This window comes from Hipposideros armiger, unplaced genomic scaffold, assembly GCF_001890085.2.
Source record: "Hipposideros armiger isolate ML-2016 unplaced genomic scaffold, ASM189008v1 scaffold_224, whole genome shotgun sequence".
Lineage (NCBI taxonomy): Eukaryota > Metazoa > Chordata > Mammalia > Chiroptera > Hipposideridae > Hipposideros > Hipposideros armiger.
Window position 1 is genome coordinate 1,195,196 of NW_017731574.1, and position 23,326 is coordinate 1,218,521.

At 46.3% G+C, this 23,326-nt stretch overlaps 1 protein-coding gene across 1 annotated transcript in view; it reads right to left on the minus strand.

Moving 5' to 3' along the window:
* The window catches only part of WDR88 (WD repeat domain 88), a 26,500-nt gene extending 4,597 nt beyond the window's left edge, over positions 1-21,903 (minus strand). The window contains exons 1-9 of the mRNA XM_019654474.1: positions 21,592-21,903; positions 16,441-16,551; positions 15,203-15,291; positions 14,532-14,595; positions 11,262-11,400; positions 9,938-10,067; positions 4,824-5,011; positions 2,925-3,007; positions 2,556-2,624 (exon numbers count right to left, since the gene is read on the minus strand). Of these exons, the coding sequence (XP_019510019.1) occupies positions 2,556-2,624; positions 2,925-3,007; positions 4,824-5,011; positions 9,938-10,067; positions 11,262-11,400; positions 14,532-14,595; positions 15,203-15,291; positions 16,441-16,551; positions 21,592-21,903 (1,185 nt within the window). The remainder of the gene's footprint in view (positions 1-2,555; positions 2,625-2,924; positions 3,008-4,823; positions 5,012-9,937; positions 10,068-11,261; positions 11,401-14,531; positions 14,596-15,202; positions 15,292-16,440; positions 16,552-21,591) is intronic.
* Positions 21,904-23,326: the final 1,423 nt, after the last annotated feature.

Sequence of the window (23,326 nt, forward strand, 5' to 3'; positions counted from 1 at the left end):
AAAAAAAAAAAAGTAAAAATATACAGAGGGTGCCATATATACATATATATATACACACATATTTTAAGAAAGGAAAAAACTGTATTAAAATTGTAATGCTCAATATATACCGATAACAAAAGATGACTACGAGTCATTTTTTTGGCACCCCCAGTATAAGTCTGTAATAGGCACATTAAAAGATGTTCAACATCATTAGTCATCAGGGAAATGCAAATCAAACTGTTGTACAAGATACCACTTCAGAACTATTAAAATTACTACAATCAAAAAGATAATAACAAGATTGGCTAGAATGTGAAGAAGTTGTAACCCTCATAGGCTGCTAGTAAGAAAGTAAAAAAAGTGTTCAGCACTTTGGAAAACAGTCTGGCAGTTCCTCAAATACAGTAAATGAATACAGTTACCATGTGACCCAGCAATTCCACTCCTGGGTATATACCCAAAAGAATAAAACACAGGTACTCAAACAAAAACTTGTTCATGAATCTTCATAGTATAGTATTCACAATAGCCAAAGGTGGAAATAATCCCATTTCTGATGAATGGATAAATAAAATGTGGTGTATATATATACAATGGAATATTATCGAACAGCAAAAAGAAATGAAGTACTGATACATGTTACAACTTGCAGATCCACTCAAGCTGCTTTCAGTGGCTTTCCCATACAAATGGTCTGTCTTGGCTCATGCTGAAGACTTTCCTAAAATCTCTCAAATGTTCACAAAACCCAAACAAGCAGCATTTGGCCTTGGCATGCCCCATACCTCTTGCTGAGCAGCCCTAAGCCTGGCACTAGTGGCAACTGGCCTTGGTTCACAGCTTAGCCTCTCCCAGGCACCTTTAAGTGCAACGTACATGGGGGCCATCTGTGGATTGCTTTGTGGCTCATTCCAGGTGGCCCTAGGTAAGGCACAGGCTGCAGCTGAACTTGGCCTGCGGCGGGGCCCCTTCAAGGTGGCCCTGAGGTTGGCACACCTGGTGGCCAGCTTTGAACCAAGCTGGAGCACCGCCCAGATGCCTCCGTGGATGACACACCCAAAGGGCAGACTGGGCAGGCGCCAGAGCTCTGCTGAGGCAGACCCTGCTCTGCAGGGTCAGCCCCTGCATAACAGCTCCTCCAACTGTAGTCAGGACCAGTCCTCACAACCAATCAGCCTCAGGCTCAATCTCTCTCATTAACATGCAAACAACAACCAAGGCTCAACTACAACAGGAGGGCACACACAACCCCCACAAGGGACACACCTTGAGCACCCAGCTCTGGTGACCAGGGAGACTGCACCACTGGGCTTCACAGGAAGCCTACTACATAAGGCCACTCTACTAAGACTGGGAGACATAGCAGCCCTACCTAATACATAGAAACAAACACAGGGAGGCATCCAAAATGGGAATACGAAGAAACATGTCCCAAATTAAAGAACAGAACAAAGCTCCAGAAAAAGAACTAAACAAAATGGAGAGAAGCAACCTACCAGACACAGAGTTCAAAACACTGATTATAAGGATATTCAATGGTCTTGGGGAGAACATCAACAATGAGATAGGAAACATAAAAATAGAGATAGAAAATATAAACAAGAACCAGTCAGAAATGAAGAATACCAATAACTGAAATAAAGAATACGTTAGAGAGAACCATTATAAAATAGTTTTCTATTTTTCTTAAACATTTTTGTTTAATTAGTTCTACTATTAATTACTACTAATTGCTGCTGCTAACTAGTCCTATTGTTTTGTTGAAATAATAGCATTTATGTAATAGAAAAGGAAAAGATACAGAATATGGGATAATTTCAAATAAACACTCATTTTTTATATTTTGTTTTATATTTTTACTTTTTTCCAGCTTTACTGTGATATAACTGACCATCATTTTCATGTTTTTATATTAAAATAATAAAACAGCCATAGAATTTTTATTATGTGTCATATTATTATGGGGGGTTTTTTGTCAGGTGCAGCAGTATCCCAGGTTGGCTCCCTAACAAGTTGGTCACGGTAGGCAGGGTCTTGCCCCTGGTCTCATAGACCTAGAAACCCCCAGCCTAGAGAATTACATGGCTCTAATAAAGGTTGAGGGCAAGGTGCTCACACTTCTCGGTGCTCACCCCTGGAGGACAACCCTCAGGATATCCTGGGCTGGTAGTTATTCCATTGGCAAAGGAATTTCGGGATGTAGTGAGGTGGGGAGAGAAGACCCACCTGGGACCTCAGGGTGGTCTCTGCTACGTATCCACAAGCTGACACCGTCCTCTCTCGCTTTATCACTTGTTTGCTTTATCACTCACCAGTCTAGCGACGCCCTTGCTCCAACAAAACTCAAGTGTCAGTGGTGCAAACACAGGGGTGCCTGGCAACTCCTCGCATGAGCAGATGGAGGGACCTCCTTTCTACGTATCCAGGCAGCTGCCTGGGTGGGGATGGCCTGGTCAGATCTGACCCTCAGACTGACCCTGCCCAGGAATTTTACTTGATAATAGCACATCTGTTATGAGTTCTCACAAATGCAAGAGAGTTTAAGTCACTCAAAGGTTGGCCACTTTTACCTTTGAAGCAGACAGGATCCATTTCTTGTTGTTGCTAACAGCAACATCCATCACCCAGTCATCATGGCCCTGAAGAAAAAGAAACGTTAAGGAGGACCTAGAGGAAAAGCTTTTGTAAGAACAACAGAAACAAAGTTAAGACCCCAGTCCTGCTTACATGGAAGAGTAACTAATTGTGCTTCCCGGTTCCACCAAGGACATGTAAGGCAGAATACAAAGTGTAAAGGCTTGTGAGACGCGAGTATGTCATGGTACTGTATGTGTTTTTAAAAATAGCACTCGCCCACTGCTGTATTCCCACCACAGCACCCAGCATGGAATGACTAAGGAAGGAAACTCAGATACTCTATCTGATGCCGGCATTGGTACCTTTAAGGAGAGCTTCCGGTAGCCTTCTCCTACATCCCAAATAGCCACAGTCTTGTCGAACCCTCCAGACGCGAGAAAAGATGCTGCAACACAAAATGAAAGCGTGTCAAGGGGGTTGTCGTCCCCAGACAACTACTTCCTCCTCTGGTGAGGTCAAAGCGGGCTGAGGACGCATTTGTGAGGTGCTGCCACAGCTCACTCTGAGGACACTCAAACCTCTTCCTGGTGGTTCAACTACCCCCCGCCCCAACCAATTACAATCAATTCTCATTATTAATGGTAGTTATAGTCCATAAAGTTGTTGCAAACACTGAATTAGCAAAAACTGTACCATTGCTCCTCAGGAAAATACAGGGTTAGGTCCCTGTGAGATTCTGGACACATTTCATTAACAGGTCAATACATAATCTTGTTTTATGTCTGTTTCTGTTTAAAGACACCTTATTTGACATATTGTTTATTCACTAACATTGAATTCATGGCTATCAGCGCTATAACTCATACCTGAACGAAGCTTCACGTGTGTTTTCCATGTAAAGCACAGAACAGCCTTCTTACACTTATGAACTCTGAGAAACACTTCAGCACTATGCTAAGGGGGCATTTGAAATAGCAAAATCCCCAATGGAAAGCTCAAATTGCAAACATGTAGCACTAAATACACCACAAAAAAAAAGACACTTTATGATAAGAGAGAAACAGCAAAAAGGCAGTGGGTCGCCTTGTTCAACTCCAGCTGGGAATATGTGCATAGGCCAACTCAAACTTTCCGCTGCACTTCTCATATCCACGAGTGATCACAAAAGTGCCAAGAGTATTGACTTTAGGGTTACAAGTAAATTCTAGCCAGTAGATGAATTTACAAATACAGAATCGCAAAGAGTAATGGTTGACTGTGAACCCAATAAATCCAAGGACAGAAACTGGTGGGGCACCTCACAATGGCGTCTGACTTACACAAAGGCTGCTTCTGAAAAGCGAAAGTTGTTCAGAAGCACCCTAGCATTTCTTAAGTCAGGCGCTGATAGTGTGTGTACTCGCTGGATGACTCCCCACTCCCATCCCCCACCCCGCCATACACACACTCCTTGAGGATGGAGGGGTGTAACATTTGGCTCCTGGGTGTCAGAAGCAGTCACTTCCCGCACTGGGGTTAGCTGCCATGGCAACTTTCTGCCATTGCCTCTGCTTGCATCCATGCCCCTTCGTCTGGAAATAGCATCCCAATTTCCCATGGGAAAACACCCCTCACCTATTCTCAATCCCTCTGGTTCAAAAGGTACCGACCCCAACCTCTAGCTCTGGGGGTAGGCAAGTCACTCAGACCTGGCCAATCAGAACCTTTCATCCTCTGCTAAAATGATTGGTTCAGAGGTGGGCACATAACCTAAGCTGAGCCAATGGGAATATTCCCTGGGACTTATGCTGTCACCATCAGAGGGAGTATCTCTCTTTCTTCAGGATTGCCAGTGACCAGACCTGCTGTTGGCCTGGACCACCAGAGGCCATCTTTACCTCCTTGAGTAGAAAGGCCAAATCAAGAGAAAAGCTGAGCTGAGAGGCAGAGTAGGAGAGTTGTCTCCCTGACAGCATGGTCTGAGTGTCTGAAACCATCCATACCTCAAGTGAGACCTGCTCCTGAATGTCCCCATTATAGGAGTTAACAAATTTCTTTTGTTTGCTTAAGCTACATTGAGCTGAGTTTCTGTCACTTGCAAACTTATGCCTGTGAATCTCCCTCAAGGCTTTTTGTTCCCATGGATAATAAGTCCACCTTCACTGTCAACATCATTGGAAATCGCCTCTCTGTACTAAGGAAAGTCCATGTGAATGAAACATGAGGAACTCTAACTCGGCATTCCTGTGGGTACAGAATCTTTCTTCGTGTTTATTACTCACTATCTCTGGCAAAGTGGCAGGAGCTCACAGAACCTTCATGGCCCTTCATCAGAGTCACACAGGCTCCACGGTTTCGAAACTCCCCTGTATGGACATTCCATATTTTTAAGGTTTTATCCCAAGAGCTTGTACACAGGAAATGGCCACTGAAGGTAAAGCAGCAGTTTGAGATTGCATTGGAGTGCGCCCTGAAACACAGATGGAAGGGTGCATACATGAGCACTTTGAACCTGGAAAATCTGAGGACACACCTAAAAGAGGGGGGTGGTGAGGGGAGGGGCTGTTGGAGCTGATCCCCTGTGACCTAATGGACATCACTCCTTCAGTCACGGCCTACCATGGTCCAGATATTAATTGCTCTGACTATGTCACACTAGTCCAAGATTTCTCAATCATACTGACATTTTGTGCTGAATAATTCTTTGTGGTAAGGGGCTGTCCTGTACATTGTAATACGTTTGGCAGCATCCCTGAGCTCTACCCACTAGATGCCAGCAGCCCTCACACCCAGTTGTGACAACCAAAAATGTCTCCAGACATTGCCCCTGGTTGAGAACCACTGCACTATTCAGAGCAGCTTGAGGCCTGAGAGAAAACAGCTGCTAGAAAAGCTGTCAATGGTGGTCAATGAACTAATAGCACTTCAGGTTGCTGCTGGATCACACTTACAAGGTGGGCCTCTCCTGTTCACTCTCTACCTTCTTTGTCTCTGCGATGTGGAGGCTTAGCTGCTTCTCTTCTCCCACCCCTCTCTCACTTATTCCTACTTCTCTTCACCCGATCTGCTCTCTCTCTCTTTTTCTCTCCCTCTCTCCTGACCTGTCCTCAGTGTCATTAAAGCATATTTTAATGTTGTGCAGTTAATTAATGGAGTTTTGGGTTATCCATCCTCAATTTTTAAATGTCTTCTTTTTTAGAAAAGAAAAAAAAATCTGTCAGCATTTTGCTGCATTTTATTTTGTTTGTTCCTCAAAGTAATTTCCCCATGATCTCATCTCCTGTTATAAACAGAGTTTTCAAGTGAACCTACAAACATAAATGAGAATCTCTGTATAGCCTGGATCATAAACTCAATCATTTTACCGGAGAAAAAAATTGGACAAAACTGTTTTCTACAGCTCAGCTCAGAGTTGTGGACTATGTTTCAGTTCTTTCAAATGCACAAACTGAGTAAGATCAAAGGCAAAAAAAAAAAAGTCAACTTTCCAGGAGTGTTCAGGGTAAAACTTCCCCAATCACTGTGCCTGTTGGGCTAAGAACCATCCCAGCATCCAGACACTGTCATCTGGGTTTAAATCTGGAGATTTGGATAAGACCTCTCCCAGATCCAGGCTTGTCATTGGAGTTTAAACCAGGGCTATCTCTATTTTCCAGGATGGGCTCTCATTTAAAATAAATTCCTCTTCTCATAAAAGACCATTTTACTGAGTATAAAAGTTTGGGGGAAGTGCATATGTTGCACTTGCATGTCTGGACAAGATGAAGTCAATGCTCTTCTCTCTATTCCTCCTGCTAAGTACAACTAACAACCTTGGGCATTTATAAAGCAAGCAGAAGACTCTGAAAGATAGAGAGAAGAAGGAAGACCAGCTAGGGCTCTTGGGACCCAAGGATGGTATGCTGTGAGTCCCTAGGGTTTTCTTCTTTGCTTCATATATCCTATACGGAGTACTGGGAAAGTTCATAACCCCAAAAAACAATAGGGAACAAAAAAGGTTCCCAAGTAAAGCTGTTCTCCCTTGCCAAAGGGAGAGCCTAACAAAACAGAACACATTAAAACAATACCCATCTTATTCCAGACAAATATCTTTGCGGGGGGCGGGGGGAGGATGTGGAGCTGCAGTCTCATCTCCATCCCTGTGAGCAAAAGCCAAGAGGGGAGCCTAGACTGCCATCCTTGCCAAGCAGTAAGGAGGTGGCATGTTAAAACAGAAGATTTAGGGCCGGCCGAGTGGTGCATTGGTTAAGAACTGGCTTGGGACGCCAGAGGGCCCCGGTTCAGATCCCACATATGAGGGCCAGTGACACTGCTCTCTACAGCTAAGATGCTGAACTACAGCTCAACCTGGAGCTGGGATGCCGTGAGTCACCAGCGACGGCTTAGGCTGCAGCCCCTGCTGCAGTGGGTTGCCATGGGCTACCATGTATAGCCAGCAGCCAGCGTGAGCGGCCAGCGTGAGCGGCCAGCAGCCGCCATGAGCGGCCGTCCAGAGGCCGGCGACTGATCTGCCTCACCCGGGAAGAGCGCAATGATGGTACCAACTTGGGCCAGTAAAGCAACATCTTCCACAACTAGACTGAAGAACAACAACAAAAAAAGACAGCAACTTGTCTGTTCCCTCTCCCCCAATTCCCCAGCACTGTTCCCATCCCCCAATTCCCCAATTTAAAAAAAAAAAAACAAAAAAAACCCCAGAAGATTTAAGTAAGACAAAGTCTCGCAATGTAATAACCAAACTATTCAGGACACAACTGAAAATCATTCATCACACTAAGAGCCAGGAAAATCTCAACATAAATGAGAAAGATAATCAACAGATGCCAATACTAAAATGACACAGATGTTAGAATTATCTGACAAGGATTTTTTTTTAATTGGGGAATTGGGGGAGGGGAACAGTGCTGGGGAATTGGGGAGGGGGACCAGCCAACTTGTTGTTCTTCAATCTTAGTTGTGGAGGGCACCAGTTGCCATCTAGGCTGCCTGTCGGCAGCTCGTGGCCTCTAAGCTCAAGGTGCTGTGTTACAATCTTAGTTGTGGGTGGGCATAGCCACCATCCCATGCGGGAGTTGAACCAGCAGCCTTGTTGTTAAGAGCGCACACTCTATCCACTGAGCCATCCAAGGTGGCAGCTCAGCTCAAGGTGCCAAGTTCAGTTTTAGTTGCGGGTGGGCATAGCCCACCATTGAACAGGCAGTCTTGTTGTTAGGAGCACGTGCTCTCACAAGCTGAGCCATCCTGCCACCTGTTGGCAGCTCAGCGGCAGCTCAGCTCAGGCACAGTGTCACTGGCCCATGTGGGAATCGAACTGGCGGCCCTGTTACTCAGAGCTCGTGCTCTTAAGCTAACTCTTAACCAACTGAGCCACTCAGCCGGCCCTCTGACAAGGATTTTTAAGCAGCCATCATAAAAATGTTTTGATGGACAATTATAGTCATGCTTGACACAAACAAGATAGAAAGCCTCAGCAAAGAAATAGATGATATAGGGCTGGCCGAGTGGCTCAGTTGGTTAAGAGCTCGCTCAAGAGTTTGAGCTCTGAGCAACAGTGGTTCGATGCCTGGCCTGAGCTGAGCTGCCACTAAGCTGCCAATAGGTAGCAGGATGGCTCAGCTAAAAAAAAAACACGATATTATGCTAAATGAAATAAGCCAGATGCAAAAGGACAAATAATGCATGGTTCCATTTATATGAAATACCTAGTATGAGCAAATTCATAGAGGCAGAAAGTAGAACAGAAGTTATAGGGGCTAAGGTTAGGGGAGTGGGGAATCATTGTTTAATGGGTACCGGGTTTCTGTTTGGGATTACGGAAGGGTTTTGGAAATAGATAGTGGTTTTGGTTGTACAATATTACAAATGTAATTATTAGCAGTGAATTAACTTGCAAATGGTAAAATGGTAATTTAAAAAATAATAATTTAATATCCCCAAACCACGGAATTGTACACTTTAAATGGATGAATTGTGTGTGAAATTATACGTCAATAAAGCTGTTAAAGAAGAAAGGAAGGAAGGAGAGAAGGAGAGACGGAAGGAAGGAAAGAAAGAAGAAAGGGAAAAAAGTGATGACTTCTGGGAAAACTGAGTGGTGACAAGACAGGTAAGAGGGAGACTTTTCACTATATATTCTTTTATACCTTTTAAATTATGTACTGTGTCTCATGCTTTATGTTGTTAAAAAGTAAATTACATCTATATATTCTTTTATACCTTTTTAATTATGTACTGTGTCTCATGCTTTATGTTGTTAAAAAGTAAATTACATATTTTTGAAATAAAAACATGTAAGGTCCATGTTAAAAAGCTAAGAATTTCAAGACATTGACCTGAGAGCATTAAATTAAGTGTGGGGCCCTTCTGAGTGTGGAGCCCCTCTGAGTGTGGGCTCCAGTGTAATCTGAGAGGTCGTATGTGATAAAGCCAGCTCTGTCCTATAGCACCCAAAATCCTTGCCTCTACATTTTCCAGCTGAAAGTTACATTTCTGGAAAAATCATAAATTCAGGTCAATCATAAATACCAATAGACATTTCTCTTATTTTCCTTTCCATTCCCTTTGGGGCAACAGAATGGAGTGGGTCACAACACTTGCTTACAGCTGGAGCTGTAGGCACCTCTGCTGCCCTGACCCCCGTCACTGTCACCACAGAGCATCTCTAAGGAGCAGTGCAGGCCTCCCCGGTGCAGAGGGCACATCAAGAGCCCCTCCTGACCCAGGTTTCCATGAAAGTCACTCTCAGTAACAGCACGTGCTGGACACCCATGGCGTGGCCTGTGCTGAGGGCCTTTGGATGTTACATCTTGTTCAGGCCTCACCTCTGCTCAGTTTGCAGATGAGGAAACTGAGGTCCGAGATCACCAGGGTGGGCACCTGCACACCTTTAACCTCTGGCCAGACCCCACCATGGGAGAGCCTCGCCCAGGCAGCAGGGCTCATCATTGAGTGGAGCGGGCAGGGTGACAGGGCATTTGCCCACTCTGGGATCCTGACTCCAGGGCCGGCTGGACAGAGCTGGCCACCCTTCTGGTGGTGGCCACCTACAAGGCGACCCTTGCAGGCTCTGGATTATCCGATCCTCCCATTTTTGCAGGAGACACTAAAAGGTCGCATTTTGGCAGGGGGCTCTGCACAACGTCTCCAGCGTTGGCTCACATTGAAACACCTGCACCTGAGGCCCATCCCAACCCGCAGGCCACAGCTGCCTGCCCTCCTCCGTCCCTTTCTCCCTGTCCAGCCGCCTCGTAGCACCCATGGCCAAGGTGGAGATGCCCCACATGGATGTTGGCCCATAAGCTGAAAGTGTGCAGGCCGAATCCAGAGGGAGTGGATGGGGCCCCCGTCCACCTCCCTGCTGTAGGACGCTGCCCAGCCTCCCAGGGCCCCGCCTCACTTGGTGATGGTGAGCAGCGTGGCCTGGGACGTAGCATCCCAGATCTTGATGCTCCTGTCCAATGAGACGGAAGCCACCTTCTGGCTGTCAGGGTCAAAGCAGCAGGCTGTGACTGCCCTTTTGTGATGACCTGAGGCCCAGGGAAAGGGACTCGTTACACACATTCCACATTCCAAGTCACACACTTCACGTAACCCAGAGGCTCACGCTACTCCCCCAAACAGTAACCATATTCCGGAAACACAATTCTGGTTTTCATTAGGGACTATTCACTCACGCAGACATTCCTGAGTGCTTACCATGTGCCAGGGTTTGAACAAGGAGCGCCATCAAACCACTCCCTGTCCCCGCAGAGCAGGCAACACCCCACAGCATGCCAGGAGCCATGAGAGGAAGGCAAGGTATGTCAAGCCTGGCCAGGAGAAGCCTGGCACAGCCCTGAGAGGTCGAGGAAGGGCCCGGGAAGTTAGCAAGGGCAAACAGAACAGGAAGAGTGCTCCAGGCAGAAGGAAAGCATGTACAATGGCCTGGAGGTGGGACGGGACACGGAGAAGCGTGGTGAGCAGCTAGAACCTGGAGAGTGAGGACGTGCATTAGGAGGTGACACAGTAAGGGAAACGAGCAAGCTGTGGGGTACTGCACATGTCATGGTTCCATGTTGATAAAAATGATTGTAAACACATATGGGAAGTAGCATTGTGTGTGTGCAAACACACACACAGTTCAGAAAGGCCACCCACCAACATATTGTTAGTAATAGGCACCTCTGGGGAAGAGACAGGACAGGTACAACTGCCTTTCACTTTTGGTTGTACATACTTACTATAATTTTTTACAAACATTATGTATTTTTTTAACTTTTTATTTTGAGATAACTGTCAACTGATGTGCAGTTGTAAGGATAATACAGAGATCCTATATGCCCAGTTTTCCCTCATGGTAGTAGCATCTTGCATAATGACAGTACAGTATCACAACCAGGAAGTGAATGTACAATAATTATTAATTTTATATTAAAAAAAAACAAATAAAAACGTCAAGAAGGCTGAGCCTCCACTTAGTATAAGATTGGGCTTTACATGTCTATGTGAGAACATTGTTTCCTTTATTACAAGCACGAGACTGAAAGGAAAAGTTTAACTGATGAGGACCAGTCTTGGTTTTAACTGCTGGTGCTTTTATCAATCAGTGTCCCATCTTTAATCACGTGGCTCAGAGCATTACTGTTTCACCGAATAAAGCAGTCAAACACTACGATCAGTCCAGTGACAAGCAGCCGTTACCATGGCAGACAGAACAGAGCCGGGAGCCCATGCAAACTCACCTTTGATGTGTGACACAGTCACGGCGCTTTCTGCATCTATTATACAGATTCCACAATCCATATCCAAGCCAGAGACCACGTATTTACCATCAGGAGAAAACTTACAGGAGACTATGAAGCTTTCATGACTGATTTTCCACTGAAATAGGGCAACAATCAAAAGGTTGTGTTCTCTCTAGGCCAGCTGTCCAGCAGAACTTTCTGTGATAATGAAAATGTTCCATCTATGCACGGTCCAATGTGCTAGCCACTGGCCACATGTGGCCATTGAGCACTTATAATGGGCTAGTGCAGATAAGAAGCTGAAGTTTTTAAGTTCGTTTGGTTTTAATTAATTAATTAATTTAATAAATGTACTTAATTAGTCTGTGTCCAGGACAGATGAACCAGGATAGGGAGGGCACCCAGCAGAACTGACAGCAAGGTTCTAGTAATGACCAGCTGTTCATTTTGGTGAACAAGTGGTTACTGCCTGGCACTGTGGGTGAGACACTACAGCCCCCGTCCCTCAGGCAGCTCACGTTCCCCTGGGGAAGGCTGGCACCAAACCACAAGAAGGGGACAAAGAGCTGCTCCACATTCTAGGAAAGGAGGACCTGTCTGTGTGTTACAAATCCTGGTGTAGCCATTGTGACAGTCTTAAAATATGCCCACCAATTCTTTGACAGTCCTCCCTCCAAAAGGTGGAGACTCTTGAGTGTGGGTTCGATGTAGTGACTTGCTTCTAATGAATCTAATATGATGAAGTGACAGTGTGTGACCAGGTCATAAAAAAAACCATGGCTTCCTCCTTGTTGTCTCTTGGATCACTTGCTGGGGGCCAGGGGTCGGAGGGGAGGGTGTGAACTGCCATGTCCTGAGGACACTCAAGCAGTCCTATGGAGAGACGCACGTGGAGAGGAACTGAGGCCTCCTGCCCACAGCCAGGTGAGTACAACATCTTAGAAGGAGATCCTTCAGCCCCAGTTGAGCCTTCAGATGATTGTAGCTCCAGGTGACATCTTAACTGTGACCTCACAAGAGATCCAAGACAGAACCACACAGCTAAGCTGCTCCTAGATTTCTCACTGTCATAAACTGTGTGAGATAATAAACATGTATGGTTTAAAGCTACTAAGATTTGGAGTAATTTGTCAAGCAGTAATGGATAATTAATTCAGCCCTATAGTTGGCAAGTGGCATGGATGGCTTGTGCAACAAAAATAAATCAAAGTACTAAAACAAGTTTAAAGAAGAGAAAGAAAGATCCCAAATAAAAAAAAGCTGGCTTAGAGACAAGAGCAGGAAATTTACAAGAGAAGAAATAAACATTTGGAAAAATGCTCCAAGTCAGGCATAATCTAATGCTAGTCTCATTTTTCACCTTGATACCTGGCATGTGAGGTTGGGAGATGGTGGGCTCTCCTCCATTGCCAAGGGTATGAGTTGACACAGATTATTGGAGGTTAATTTTAAAAGCACCATGTTTCTATACCAAATTGGCAATAAAATCCAGATAGATATATATCTCCAAAAAATATTGGAGCATGTGTATAAAAAATTATATGCAAACTTTCCTCACAGTATCATTGTTTATGATAGAGAAAAGTTAAAACAGCCTTAATGTCCTATAACAGGGAATGATGAAATATGGCATGACCTACCCATCCCGCGGAATCCATGTCCATTAAAAAAGATGGTGTTCCTTGAGCTGAGCTGCCGCCCAGATGGCTCAGTGGATAGAGCGTGTGTTCTTAACAACAAAGCTGCTGGTTTAACTCCCGCATGGATGGTGGCTACGCCCACCCACAACTAATTGAACACAGCACCTTGAGCTGAGTGGTGCAACTGGACTTGGAGCCGAGCTAGCTGCGCCCTCCACAACTAAGATTGAAGGAAAATAACTTGGCTAGTCCCCTTCCCCAATTCCCCAACACTGTTCCCCTCCCCCAAGTCCCCAGTTTAAAAAAAATATTAATTGGGCCGGCCGAGTGGCGCATTGGTTGAGAGCTGGCTTGGGACACCAGAGGGTCCCGGTTCGGATCCCATATATGAGGGCCAGTGACACTGCCCTCTACAGCTAAGATGCTGAACAACAGCTCAACCTGGAGCTGGGCTGCTGTGAGTCGCCTGTGATGGTGTAGGCTGCAGCCATTGCTGCAGTGGGTTGCCCTGGGCTACCTTGTGTAGCCAGCAGCCAGCGTGAGCGGCCAAGCAGCCGCCGTGAGCGGCCGTCCAGAAGCCGGCGACTGATCTGCCTCGCCCGGGAAGACGGCAATGATGGTGCCAATTTGGGCCAGTAAAGCAACGTCCTCCACAACTAGACTGAAGAACGAAAGGACAGCAACTTGTCTGTTCCCCTCCCCCCAATTCCCCAGCGCTGTTCCCATTCCCCAATTCCCCAATAAAAAATCTTAAAAAAAAAAAAAAAACATGGTGTTCATGTGTACTTATTCACCATTTGTTGCTAAGTGGGAAAAAAGTCAGGGTCTATGAAGTATGTATAAATGATACTATGTTGTTAACAGAACAGACCTGCATGTGGTCTTATGTAACAGTGTAAACAGGAAAAGAGATAGCAAGATGTTAACTGTAATCTCTGGGGGTTGTCTTAAGGTTTTTTTAATCTTGGCTTATCTTTTCTTCCTAAATATATTTTACAATGAATATAAATTGACCTTTGAACTAAGAGAAAGATTGTTTATTTAAGGAGAGAAAGTGGAGGGGGGGGAGGAAGGGAGAAGAGAGGCGATGAGGAGCTGCTGGGGGAAGGGCAGCAGGGATGGGACAAGAGATCCTGAAAAGGGGCCTGAGCAGGGCGGGGGCTGACTGGGCTCAAGGCAGGAGACAGAAGAGAACTCGGGGCAGTTTGGATGGGTGGATGGTGGCCCCTCTAAGAGGTAGAACAAATTGGGAAGGGCCAGAACCCTCATGCTTTGGCCACATGGCCTTTGTCCCATGATCTCAGCGCTACTTCCTGCCTCATCAAATGCAAACACCCCACAGGGAACAGCTCTTTCCCTCAGCCTGAAATACCATGGCCCCACCCTCTGGCCCCATCCCACTTCTTTCCCACATCCTTCCCATCCTTCGAGTAGAAGAAACCCTCCATCTGCTTGCTCTGGAAAGCTTTCCTTCCCCGATGCCCGCCCTCCATCATCTTGGGTCCCTGAGAAAATTCTTTCCTGGAAAATTGGCTCCTTTGCCCACGCCCACGCCCAGCCCAAGGCTCCCGGAAGCCCCGTCGAGACGCTGCACTTCAGCGTCTCCACTGGAGCGGGACATGCTTACCAGCAGCGCGCCCGTTTCGAGGTCCCAAGTCCTCAGTGTTTTGTCATAGGCTGCTGCAGTGATTCTGGAAATGAAACGACAAGCGTAGGGTCTTTATGACTAAGACAGTTATGCGTGTGATTTCCCCATAGACAATTTTGATAATTTAGGACTGAGTTTGCAAATAACACCGGAATCTCTCTAAAGATGGTCCATGAGCCCCCCTGGAGAGCAGTGGGTTCTCACCGAAAACAAAGAATCTAACACAAAAGCACTACAGCACCATGCTCTTCCCCACGCCCTCGGCCATTCAGATACGTCCTTTCATGTTTAGGGAATTTGAAGGTATCATTTCTTCTGTTCTATAATTGACCATCTTCTTCTAAGGGGATAGCTACAGCTCACTAGGAGCCATCACTTCTGCTCGTGCGTCTATCTTTTTGCAGGAAAATACTTGAATAGCTCACTTCATCCTGAAATATTTCCTTGGACATTTAGTAAAATAATAAAAGTGTACCTTTGTCTTGTTGTATTGCATGTTTCCATGGCAATCTTTGTCCTCTATGTAAGATAAATTTCCATAAAAGTTAAATGCCCATATTGTTTTTACCAAACTGTCGCCAGCGTGCTGTATGCTGGCCGGCCTCTTCACTCTCACTTTTTCTGACAATGTAAAATGAAGGAAAGGTCACCTTCTGCTGTCAGATGTGACACTGCACTGTACAACAGGAGCTTTGGTCCTGGGCTCAAAATCCCGAACAATCGATCCATCCACAGCATCCTCGAATCAACAGGAGAGAGGGAGAGAGAGCGAGAGGTCACTGAGGCATTGACTGAAGTTGTGAACTGAGTTCGACATCAGCCCTGAGCGTCTCTACCACCGCAAAATATGAGAACCACATGGTCCTGTGCCTCTCACCCAGTTCAAAAGGGCAAAAGGACTTCCCCACCCAGTAGGTCATGTAGCCACCCAGGGTCACATAGCTAGTGGGTCCCAAATGTGGGGGCCTGAACCATTTGGACACTTCCCAAACCCTCCTGCCTAGACTGCCTGGCTTTGGTACCCACTTATGACAGAGCAGAAGGTCCTCCAAGGTCACCTGGAAGGTGAAGAAGTATCCTCCACCTGGTTACCTGAATCGGAACCCGGGAACCAGCCTTGACTCATTCCACCCTGTCCCCCTCCTGCCCCTGAAGCCAGAAGAGACGACAAAACTCAGAACTGAGCCCAGCCCCAGCCACATGGTCATCCGTGGCCTGGCCCTTGACTGCTATCCCCTATCCCTGCTCCTTCCTTACGCACTCCTGACTGACCAGCACTGCCCCCCACACAGGCCTTCCAGGGGCTGCTGACTATGCCCAGAAGCTTCAAAAGAGTTCTCAGTAACCACCTCTCTGCAACCTTCTCTGCATCACACCCCCGTTCCTTGTGCCCCTGCTTCCTGCACCTTGGGGCACTGACCTGTGCTCAGGCCTGCCTCTCCCAACCACCCCTCACAGACAGGTCCCAAGCCAGGCCACTCTGTGATCACCAGGCCTGGCCCTACTATCACTGTGGATAGAACTCATTTTTCCCAATGAGAAAGATGCCCAAAGAGATTACACAGCTCAGACACCCCAGCTAGGCCCTATTCACAGCTGGGACCCTCTAACAAAAGATGGGAGCTCCCAGTCCAGTGGTCTCCATCCCCTGCTCCCACCGTTTCCAAATCAACAGGCTAACAGCAGCTACACTGACTTCATCTCTCTCCGGTGGCTTGATTCTAGTGTGAACCCTCACTTTGCTTTTCCTTCTTGTGCTTTGCTCAGAAAGGCCTCTCCAAATCTTTGTGATCCTTGAGTGCCTGGGAACTCAGTACTGGGGAACTCTCCACAAGAGGTAACATAAGCTTACGGGATGTTTTGGTTCCACCTACACGGGGCCACCTACCCACAGCTTCACGGTGCAGTCATAGGAGCCACTGAGGAGCTTTGTGTCATCCACACAAAAGTTACAGGAACTCACAATGTGCTGGTGTCCTGTCATAACTTGAAATGGGACCTGAAAAAAAAGAGAGACTGAATGAGTTCATCATGTTGCAGAATACAAGATCAATAATTTAAAAATCAATTGTATTTCTATGCATTTGCAATAAACAATCTAGAAAAAAACTACAGACCAATACTGCTCATGAACATAGATACAAAAATCCTCAACAAATATTAGCAAATAGAATCCAACAAGGTACAGAAAGAATTAAACATCATGACCAAGTGGGATTTACCCCAGGTATGCAAGACTGGTTCAATATTCAAAAAATGTAATATAATCCATCACATCAATAGGCTAAAAAAGAAAAATCATGTGATCATGTCAATAGGTGCAGAAAAAACATTTGACAAAATCCAACACCTGTTCATGATAAAAATGCTCAACAAACTAGGAATAAAGAGGAACTTCTCATCTTGACAGAAAATATCTACAAAAAACCTATAGCTAACATCATACTTAGTAGTGAGAAACTCAAAGTTTCCCACTAAGATCAGGTACAAGGCAAAGGCGATCCCTCTTACCACTCATTTTCAATATTGTTCCATAAGTTGTAGCTCATGCAATAAGACAAGAAAAAGATCTAAAAGGTATAAGATTGGGAAAGAAGAAATAAAACTGTCTTCACAGATGACATTATCACCGATATAGAAAATCCAAAAGAATCAACAAAAACTCTAGAACTAATAGCAATTATAACAAGATTGCAGGATACAAGATTAATATACAGGAGGTCAATCACTTTCCTGTATACCAGCAATGAACAAGTGGAATTTTAAATTAAAGACACAGTATCATTTACATCAGCACCCAAATATTAAATACTTAGGTGCATCTCTAACAAAATACATACAAGATCTATGTAAGGAAAACTGCAAAACTCTGATGAACAAAATCAAAGATCTAAATAAACGGAGAGACATTCCATGTTCATGGATAGAAAGACTCAATATTGTCAGGATGTCAGGCCTTCCGAACTTGACCTATGGATTCAATGCAATCCCAATCAAAATCGCAAGTTACTTACTTTGTGGATATTGACAAAATGATTCTAAAGTCTGGAGAGGTAAAACATCCAGCACAGCTATTGAAGGAGAACAAAATTGGAGGACTGACACTACCCGACTTCAAGATTTACTATAAAGCTACAGAAATCAAGACAGCCTGGGATTGGTGAAAGAATAGACAAATACATCAATGGATCAGAATAGAGAGCCCAGAAATAGACACACATAAGCAAAACCAACTGCTCTTTGACAAAGGAACAAAGTCAATACAATGGAGAAGTGACAGTCTTTCAACAAATGGTGCTGGAACAACTGGGTGTCCACATGCAAAAAAATAAATCTAGACACAGACCTTAAATCCTTCACATATCACAGCCCAAACTGAGCTGCCGCTGAGCTGCCAACAGGTGGCAGGATGGCTCAGCTAAAAAAAAAAAGTCTGAAAAAATAAAAAATAAAAAAATAAATCCTTCACATAAATTAAGTCAAAATGGATCACAGACCTAAATGTAAAATGAAAATTTATAAAATTCCTAGAGAATAACATAGGAGAATATCAAGACGATCTCTGGAAAGGCAATGGCTTTTTAGATACACCAAAGGCACAATCCCTGGGTGGGGGAAATACATATGTATACTTTTTAATGGAATGAAGTACTGACACATCTACAACACGGGTGAACCTTGAAAACATTATACTAAGGAAAAGGAGCCAGTCACAAAAGTCTACATATTGTTTGATCCTATGTCTATGAAAGATCCAGAATAGGCAATTCTGTAAAAAGAAAGTAAATGAGCAGTTGCCTAAAGTTGGGAAGATGGTTTGAGGGGAAATGGAAAATGACTGCTAATGGGTAATGGGGTTTCTTTTGGGATGATGAGATGTCCTAACATGATGATGGTCCTGGTTGTACAACTCTGTGTATACACTAAAAGCCATTGAACTGTACACTTTCTGTAGGTGAATTGTGTGATGTGTGAATTATATCTCAATAAAGCAGTGTTTAAAAAAAAAAGGATAAAAAGAGCAAGCCTGAAATGTTCTACTACCCCCCCCCCTCCCTGATGGCATCTATGGTGGGGTGCAGGTGTCTGGGGTGTGAAGGGAAGTGAGGAAATATGCGAGACAGAAAGGAGTGGCTTCGAGCTGTGCTGCAGAGGGTGGAGGGCGGGGGCGGGGTTGGGTTAGGCACACCAGGCCTGCAGCAAGGCCCTTGGGGCGGTGCCTGTTAGGGGAGCAGTCCGGGTGAAACGCCCCCAGTCTCACACAGGCCACGACTTCGTGCATCTGCCTCCGCCTCCTGGCAAAACTCTCCGGTCTTTGCAGTCCTCTTCCTTACAAAAATAAGGACTTGATTCTGGGAGAGCAGAGCCGCAAGAGGGGGAAATCCTTCGAACCCCATCCGGACCTTTCTGGGGACCTCCTTTCAGATTTTTTTGTCTGCGCCTAGTACTTTTGGGGTCCGTTAGGGAAAGGCACCCAGAGCAGCTGCGGAGAGAAGTTCCAAGCGCGAGGATTTCTTTTCAGAGGCGCTAACGAAAATGACTGCCCAATTTTTGTAAAAACAGAACAATTTAGCTCTTTTATATATGTAGCGTTCCTTCATTTGCTCAATGTGTGTCTTGAGCGCATCCCCCTGTCGGGCCTTGATCTATAATAGTTGCCCCGGAACGGAGGAGCAAAGACCCCCATCCGGGAGGGGTGAGCGCCGGTGGGCGTGTGGGTGCCGCCAGGGGCCGAACAGGTTCCTGCTCTGAGGGGCCGACGTGGGAGAGGGAGGCAGCCACCCAATGGCCAGGACGTGGTGCCAGGTCACGGCAAGAGCCTTGAAGAGGCAAATGGGAGGGCTGCTTTAGACTGGCGGGCGCGGCGAGCCTCCCCGGGCGAAGAGGGTGGGGGGTGGGGTGGGAAGCAGAGCAGGCCGCGGTGGAAGGGGACACCAGAGGACCTGCCTAAAAATCAGCAAGTCAGAAAGAGAACAGGGAGATGAGCCAGATTCGAAATGGTCTGGAAGGCCACGGTCTTCCTCCTTTAATGTTCCAGAAAGCCATGGGGAGGTTTTGAGCCAATTATTATTATTTTTTAATTGTGACATGGGACATTTTCATTGAGCAACACAATCACATTAACCTCACTATAGAAACACCTCCAAAGTATATTGTTTTCAGTCACTGCTCCCCTGTTTATCCTAAATCACTCTTTCTTACTTGAGTTCCTAAATTCTGATGTTTTATTTGCCAAAGTGCTCCCTTGAGTAACTTGTTCCTCAGACAGAAGCATCCTTGTGGCGTCTTTGCAGCTCTGAAGAAAATGTCTTTCTGTTCCCCTTATCAGACATCATCAGTTTAGCCAAGTAGAGAATTCTTAGATCACAAACTTCCCTCTCAGAGCCTTATAGAGCTTCTCAACTTCTGTCAATCTAATGGATCATGAAAACCTCAGGCCAAAATAATCACAAGCCACCTGAATGTGCATCCACAGATGACTGACTGGTTAACTTCATCAGGGGACAGCTAGCCAATGGGATACTATCTGTAAAAAAAGAACAAGGAAGCTATTTCTTCATTGATATGGGAAGAGCTCTAAAATATACTACGTTAAAAAAATAAAAATTAAAACCAGGTGCAGAAGGAATCTAAGGTATGCCTATATGTAAAAAAGGGGGAATATACATGTACCAGTATGTGCTGGTAAATGCATAAAATATCTCTGTCAGAACACAAAAGAAACTAGAAACGTGTGTTGCCTCTAGGGGAAAACAGGGCAGTTGGGGAACAGAGGTCCTAGGGAGACTTTTAATTGTTAAAAGGAACTTATATATATTGAATTTGAATCTTGGGGATGTTCTATTGAGAATATAAAATAAAATACGATTTCTGTGCTCTCCTTCCATTTTACTTAAAAATCAGAATAAATAGAACTAAAAGCACAGCAAAGCCCTGGCACTCACTCTGCTTTTTCTTCAGACTTCCTCATGGAGACCCCAGGTGAGGGAGGACAGGGATGGGGACTGGACAGTCAGCCAACCGGCAACCCCAGTTGTGGACCCTGCTCCGAGGTCTTCTGATGGCTGGGGGAGCCTGGATCTCAAGCTCATCCCAGGCTTTTCCACTTGTGGGACAGCCTTGCTCCTATCCTTGGAATGCATGTGGGCATTCACCGTGTAGGTCCTATTTCCCTGCAATCTTACATTGAACTTCACATCTCTTTCCACATGAGCACTCTCTCCAGTCTTTTCTTCAGCCCAGGGAGAGTTTCTTCATTGTTTCCTGCTGCATTTCTTTCCTCTTCCTCTCCACACCTCTTCTATGTGTATGGGCTCGTCTGGATCTCCCCTACATGCCCCTTGCCTTTTCTCTCATCATTATTGTTCCTTTATATTTTTTTCCTCTGAGTTCTCAGAGAATCCCATGAGCTTGTTTTCTGAAAATCTGTTTCACGTCTCCACTCTGATGTTAAAGCCTTTGTAGAGGGTTTGGGTTTGGAAATCCTACATCTCATTCCCATGAATTCTCTCCATTCACAGATTATTTCCTCTTTCCGGCTGCCAGCCTTTGTTTTATCAATGCGATGTCTCTCAAATATCAAAGTAGTATTGCTAGGTTTTTATGTTTTTATTATTCTAAGTTTTCTGTTGCTTCTGCTGCTCTGTTTAATGGGTAGAGAGGACTCCTTCACTGAACCTGGGGCATGCACTTTGGAGTGTCACCATGAGGACATTGGGGAGGGTCAAGCGGAGACCACAGGATCTGGGTTGGATCGGGGTAGCCGCTTTGGAACACAGTCCTCCTACCTCAGGCCAGCCATTTCCCCAGAAATGACAGCAGGAAGCCCAGGGCCACCCACTGGCGTCTCTTCCTGGGCATCTGCCTCCAAGCTTTTGCCCAGTAGCCGTGCCTCAGGCAGGTGCTTGAGCCCAGGGTTTCACCGGGGCTCTTAGCAAAGCCAGGTGGGTCTCTCATGGGTCCCCGCACCGGCCTGTGCCCTCCCCACGTGTGGATAGGGGACAAGCCACCGCCCCCTCCCCTTGAAGGCGGTTCTGACCTTGGAGAAGGGCTCCTGGTTGCCCCCCAACTTCTTTTCAGTCATCAGATGCTTCTGGGGTGGTGGCAAGTCCAGGTCTATGTACAGGGGGTCGAGGCGGGCCAGAACGCGGGCCCGCCGCCCCTCCATGAGCGACAGGTGAAAGTGGCCATAGGCTTTGCTCAAGGCTGCCCAGGGCACCCAGCGGGCCTCACGTGCTCCATCCGCGGCTGGGGCCAAGGGGAGCTGCATGCTAAGTGCCTGGGGCTCGGTCTTCCTGTTTTTGTCTTGGGTTTTTGGGGACCTGGGGGCATGCGGTGGCTGGGAGGCCATCTTGGAGCCCCACCTGCCAGTGGCCGGCATCTGATCCTGACCGCAAACGGCGGCACCGCGCGCCCACGCGCCCACGCCCGGCCCTCGGGACCGACGTGCCCTCAGGTGCCCGGAGATGTCGCTGCCTCCTCTCATCACAGAAGAGAGGTTTTAACCAGAAAAGTAGGCTTCGAGTTCTACGCATAAAAGGAACGACGTGTGTGAAAGCAGGTGAAGCCAGTGGCCTCATCCTCGCAAACCTCCCTTCGGGTCTTCCTGGCTCCCTTTCCCAAGCCGATTTCCGCGTGTCGTCTGCCTGTGTAGGGGCTTCCGACCAACCCAATTCATGTCAACAACAGAGAAATGGTCAGTCAGAGAATAGGCCCTGGATGAATTAAGAGGCAGCTACTAGGGGCACGTGGACACAAGATATGAGAGCACGAATGAAGTATCTGTCACAGTGCTCATGAAAAGAACGGACCAAAATGTCACTTCTAGTCGGGTAGCAGTCCCACTGCTAGAAAAAGGCAGGATGGATGTTCCAAAATATTAGGGGTCATCATCTCTGAGTGGATAGAAAGTACTTTTCTTCCTTCTTTGTCCTTTTAAAATTGTTCTTTCTATGATGTTAAAGGATAATGTAAAAAAATCTCTGTGCTTTTCTCAAAGGTCTCATCAGTGCCCACTCAGTGGGCACATTCTCTCGCCCGTGGTCTCGGTGCCTCAGACACACTAGCGACATCTACTCTGAGAGGCTGGGGCCACCTGCCATTATCCTGGCCCTGTGCCACACTGGACTCCTGGCCACCACCATCAACCACCGGAGGGAGGCGTCACACTCCGCAGGAGACTGCCGGAGCTGGAGAGCCAGCGACCACCTACCTTCCTCTTGTACAAGCCCTGAAATAAGTCCAACCGTCCTTCTCTGGACTGGGCTTTCTTCATAACAAAACCAGGGAAAATTCTTCACTTCTCATGTATTTTTTTAAAGTTTCAGGAAATATAAAATCAAGCGGAAAACAGAAAAATTTCAGGCCGGATGAGTGGCACGATGGTTAAGAACTGACTTGGGATGCCAGAGGGCCCCGGTTTGCATCCCACATATGAGGGCCAGTGACACTGCCCTCTACAGCTAAGATGCTGAACAACAGCTCAACCTGGAGCTGGGCTGCCGTGAGTCGCTGGCGACGAAGGCTGCAGCCCCTGTGGCAGTGGGTTGCCATGGGCTACCGTATATAGAGCAGCCAGCGTGAGTGGCCAGCAGCCGCAGTGAGCGGCCGTCCAGAAGCCGGCGACTGATCTGCCTCACCCGGGAAGAGCGCAATGATGGTGCCAATTTGGGCCAGTGAAGCAACGTCCTCCACAACTAGACAGAAAAACAAAAGGACAGCAATTTGTCTGTTCCCCTTCCCCCAATTCCCCAATAAAAATCTTTAAAAAAAAG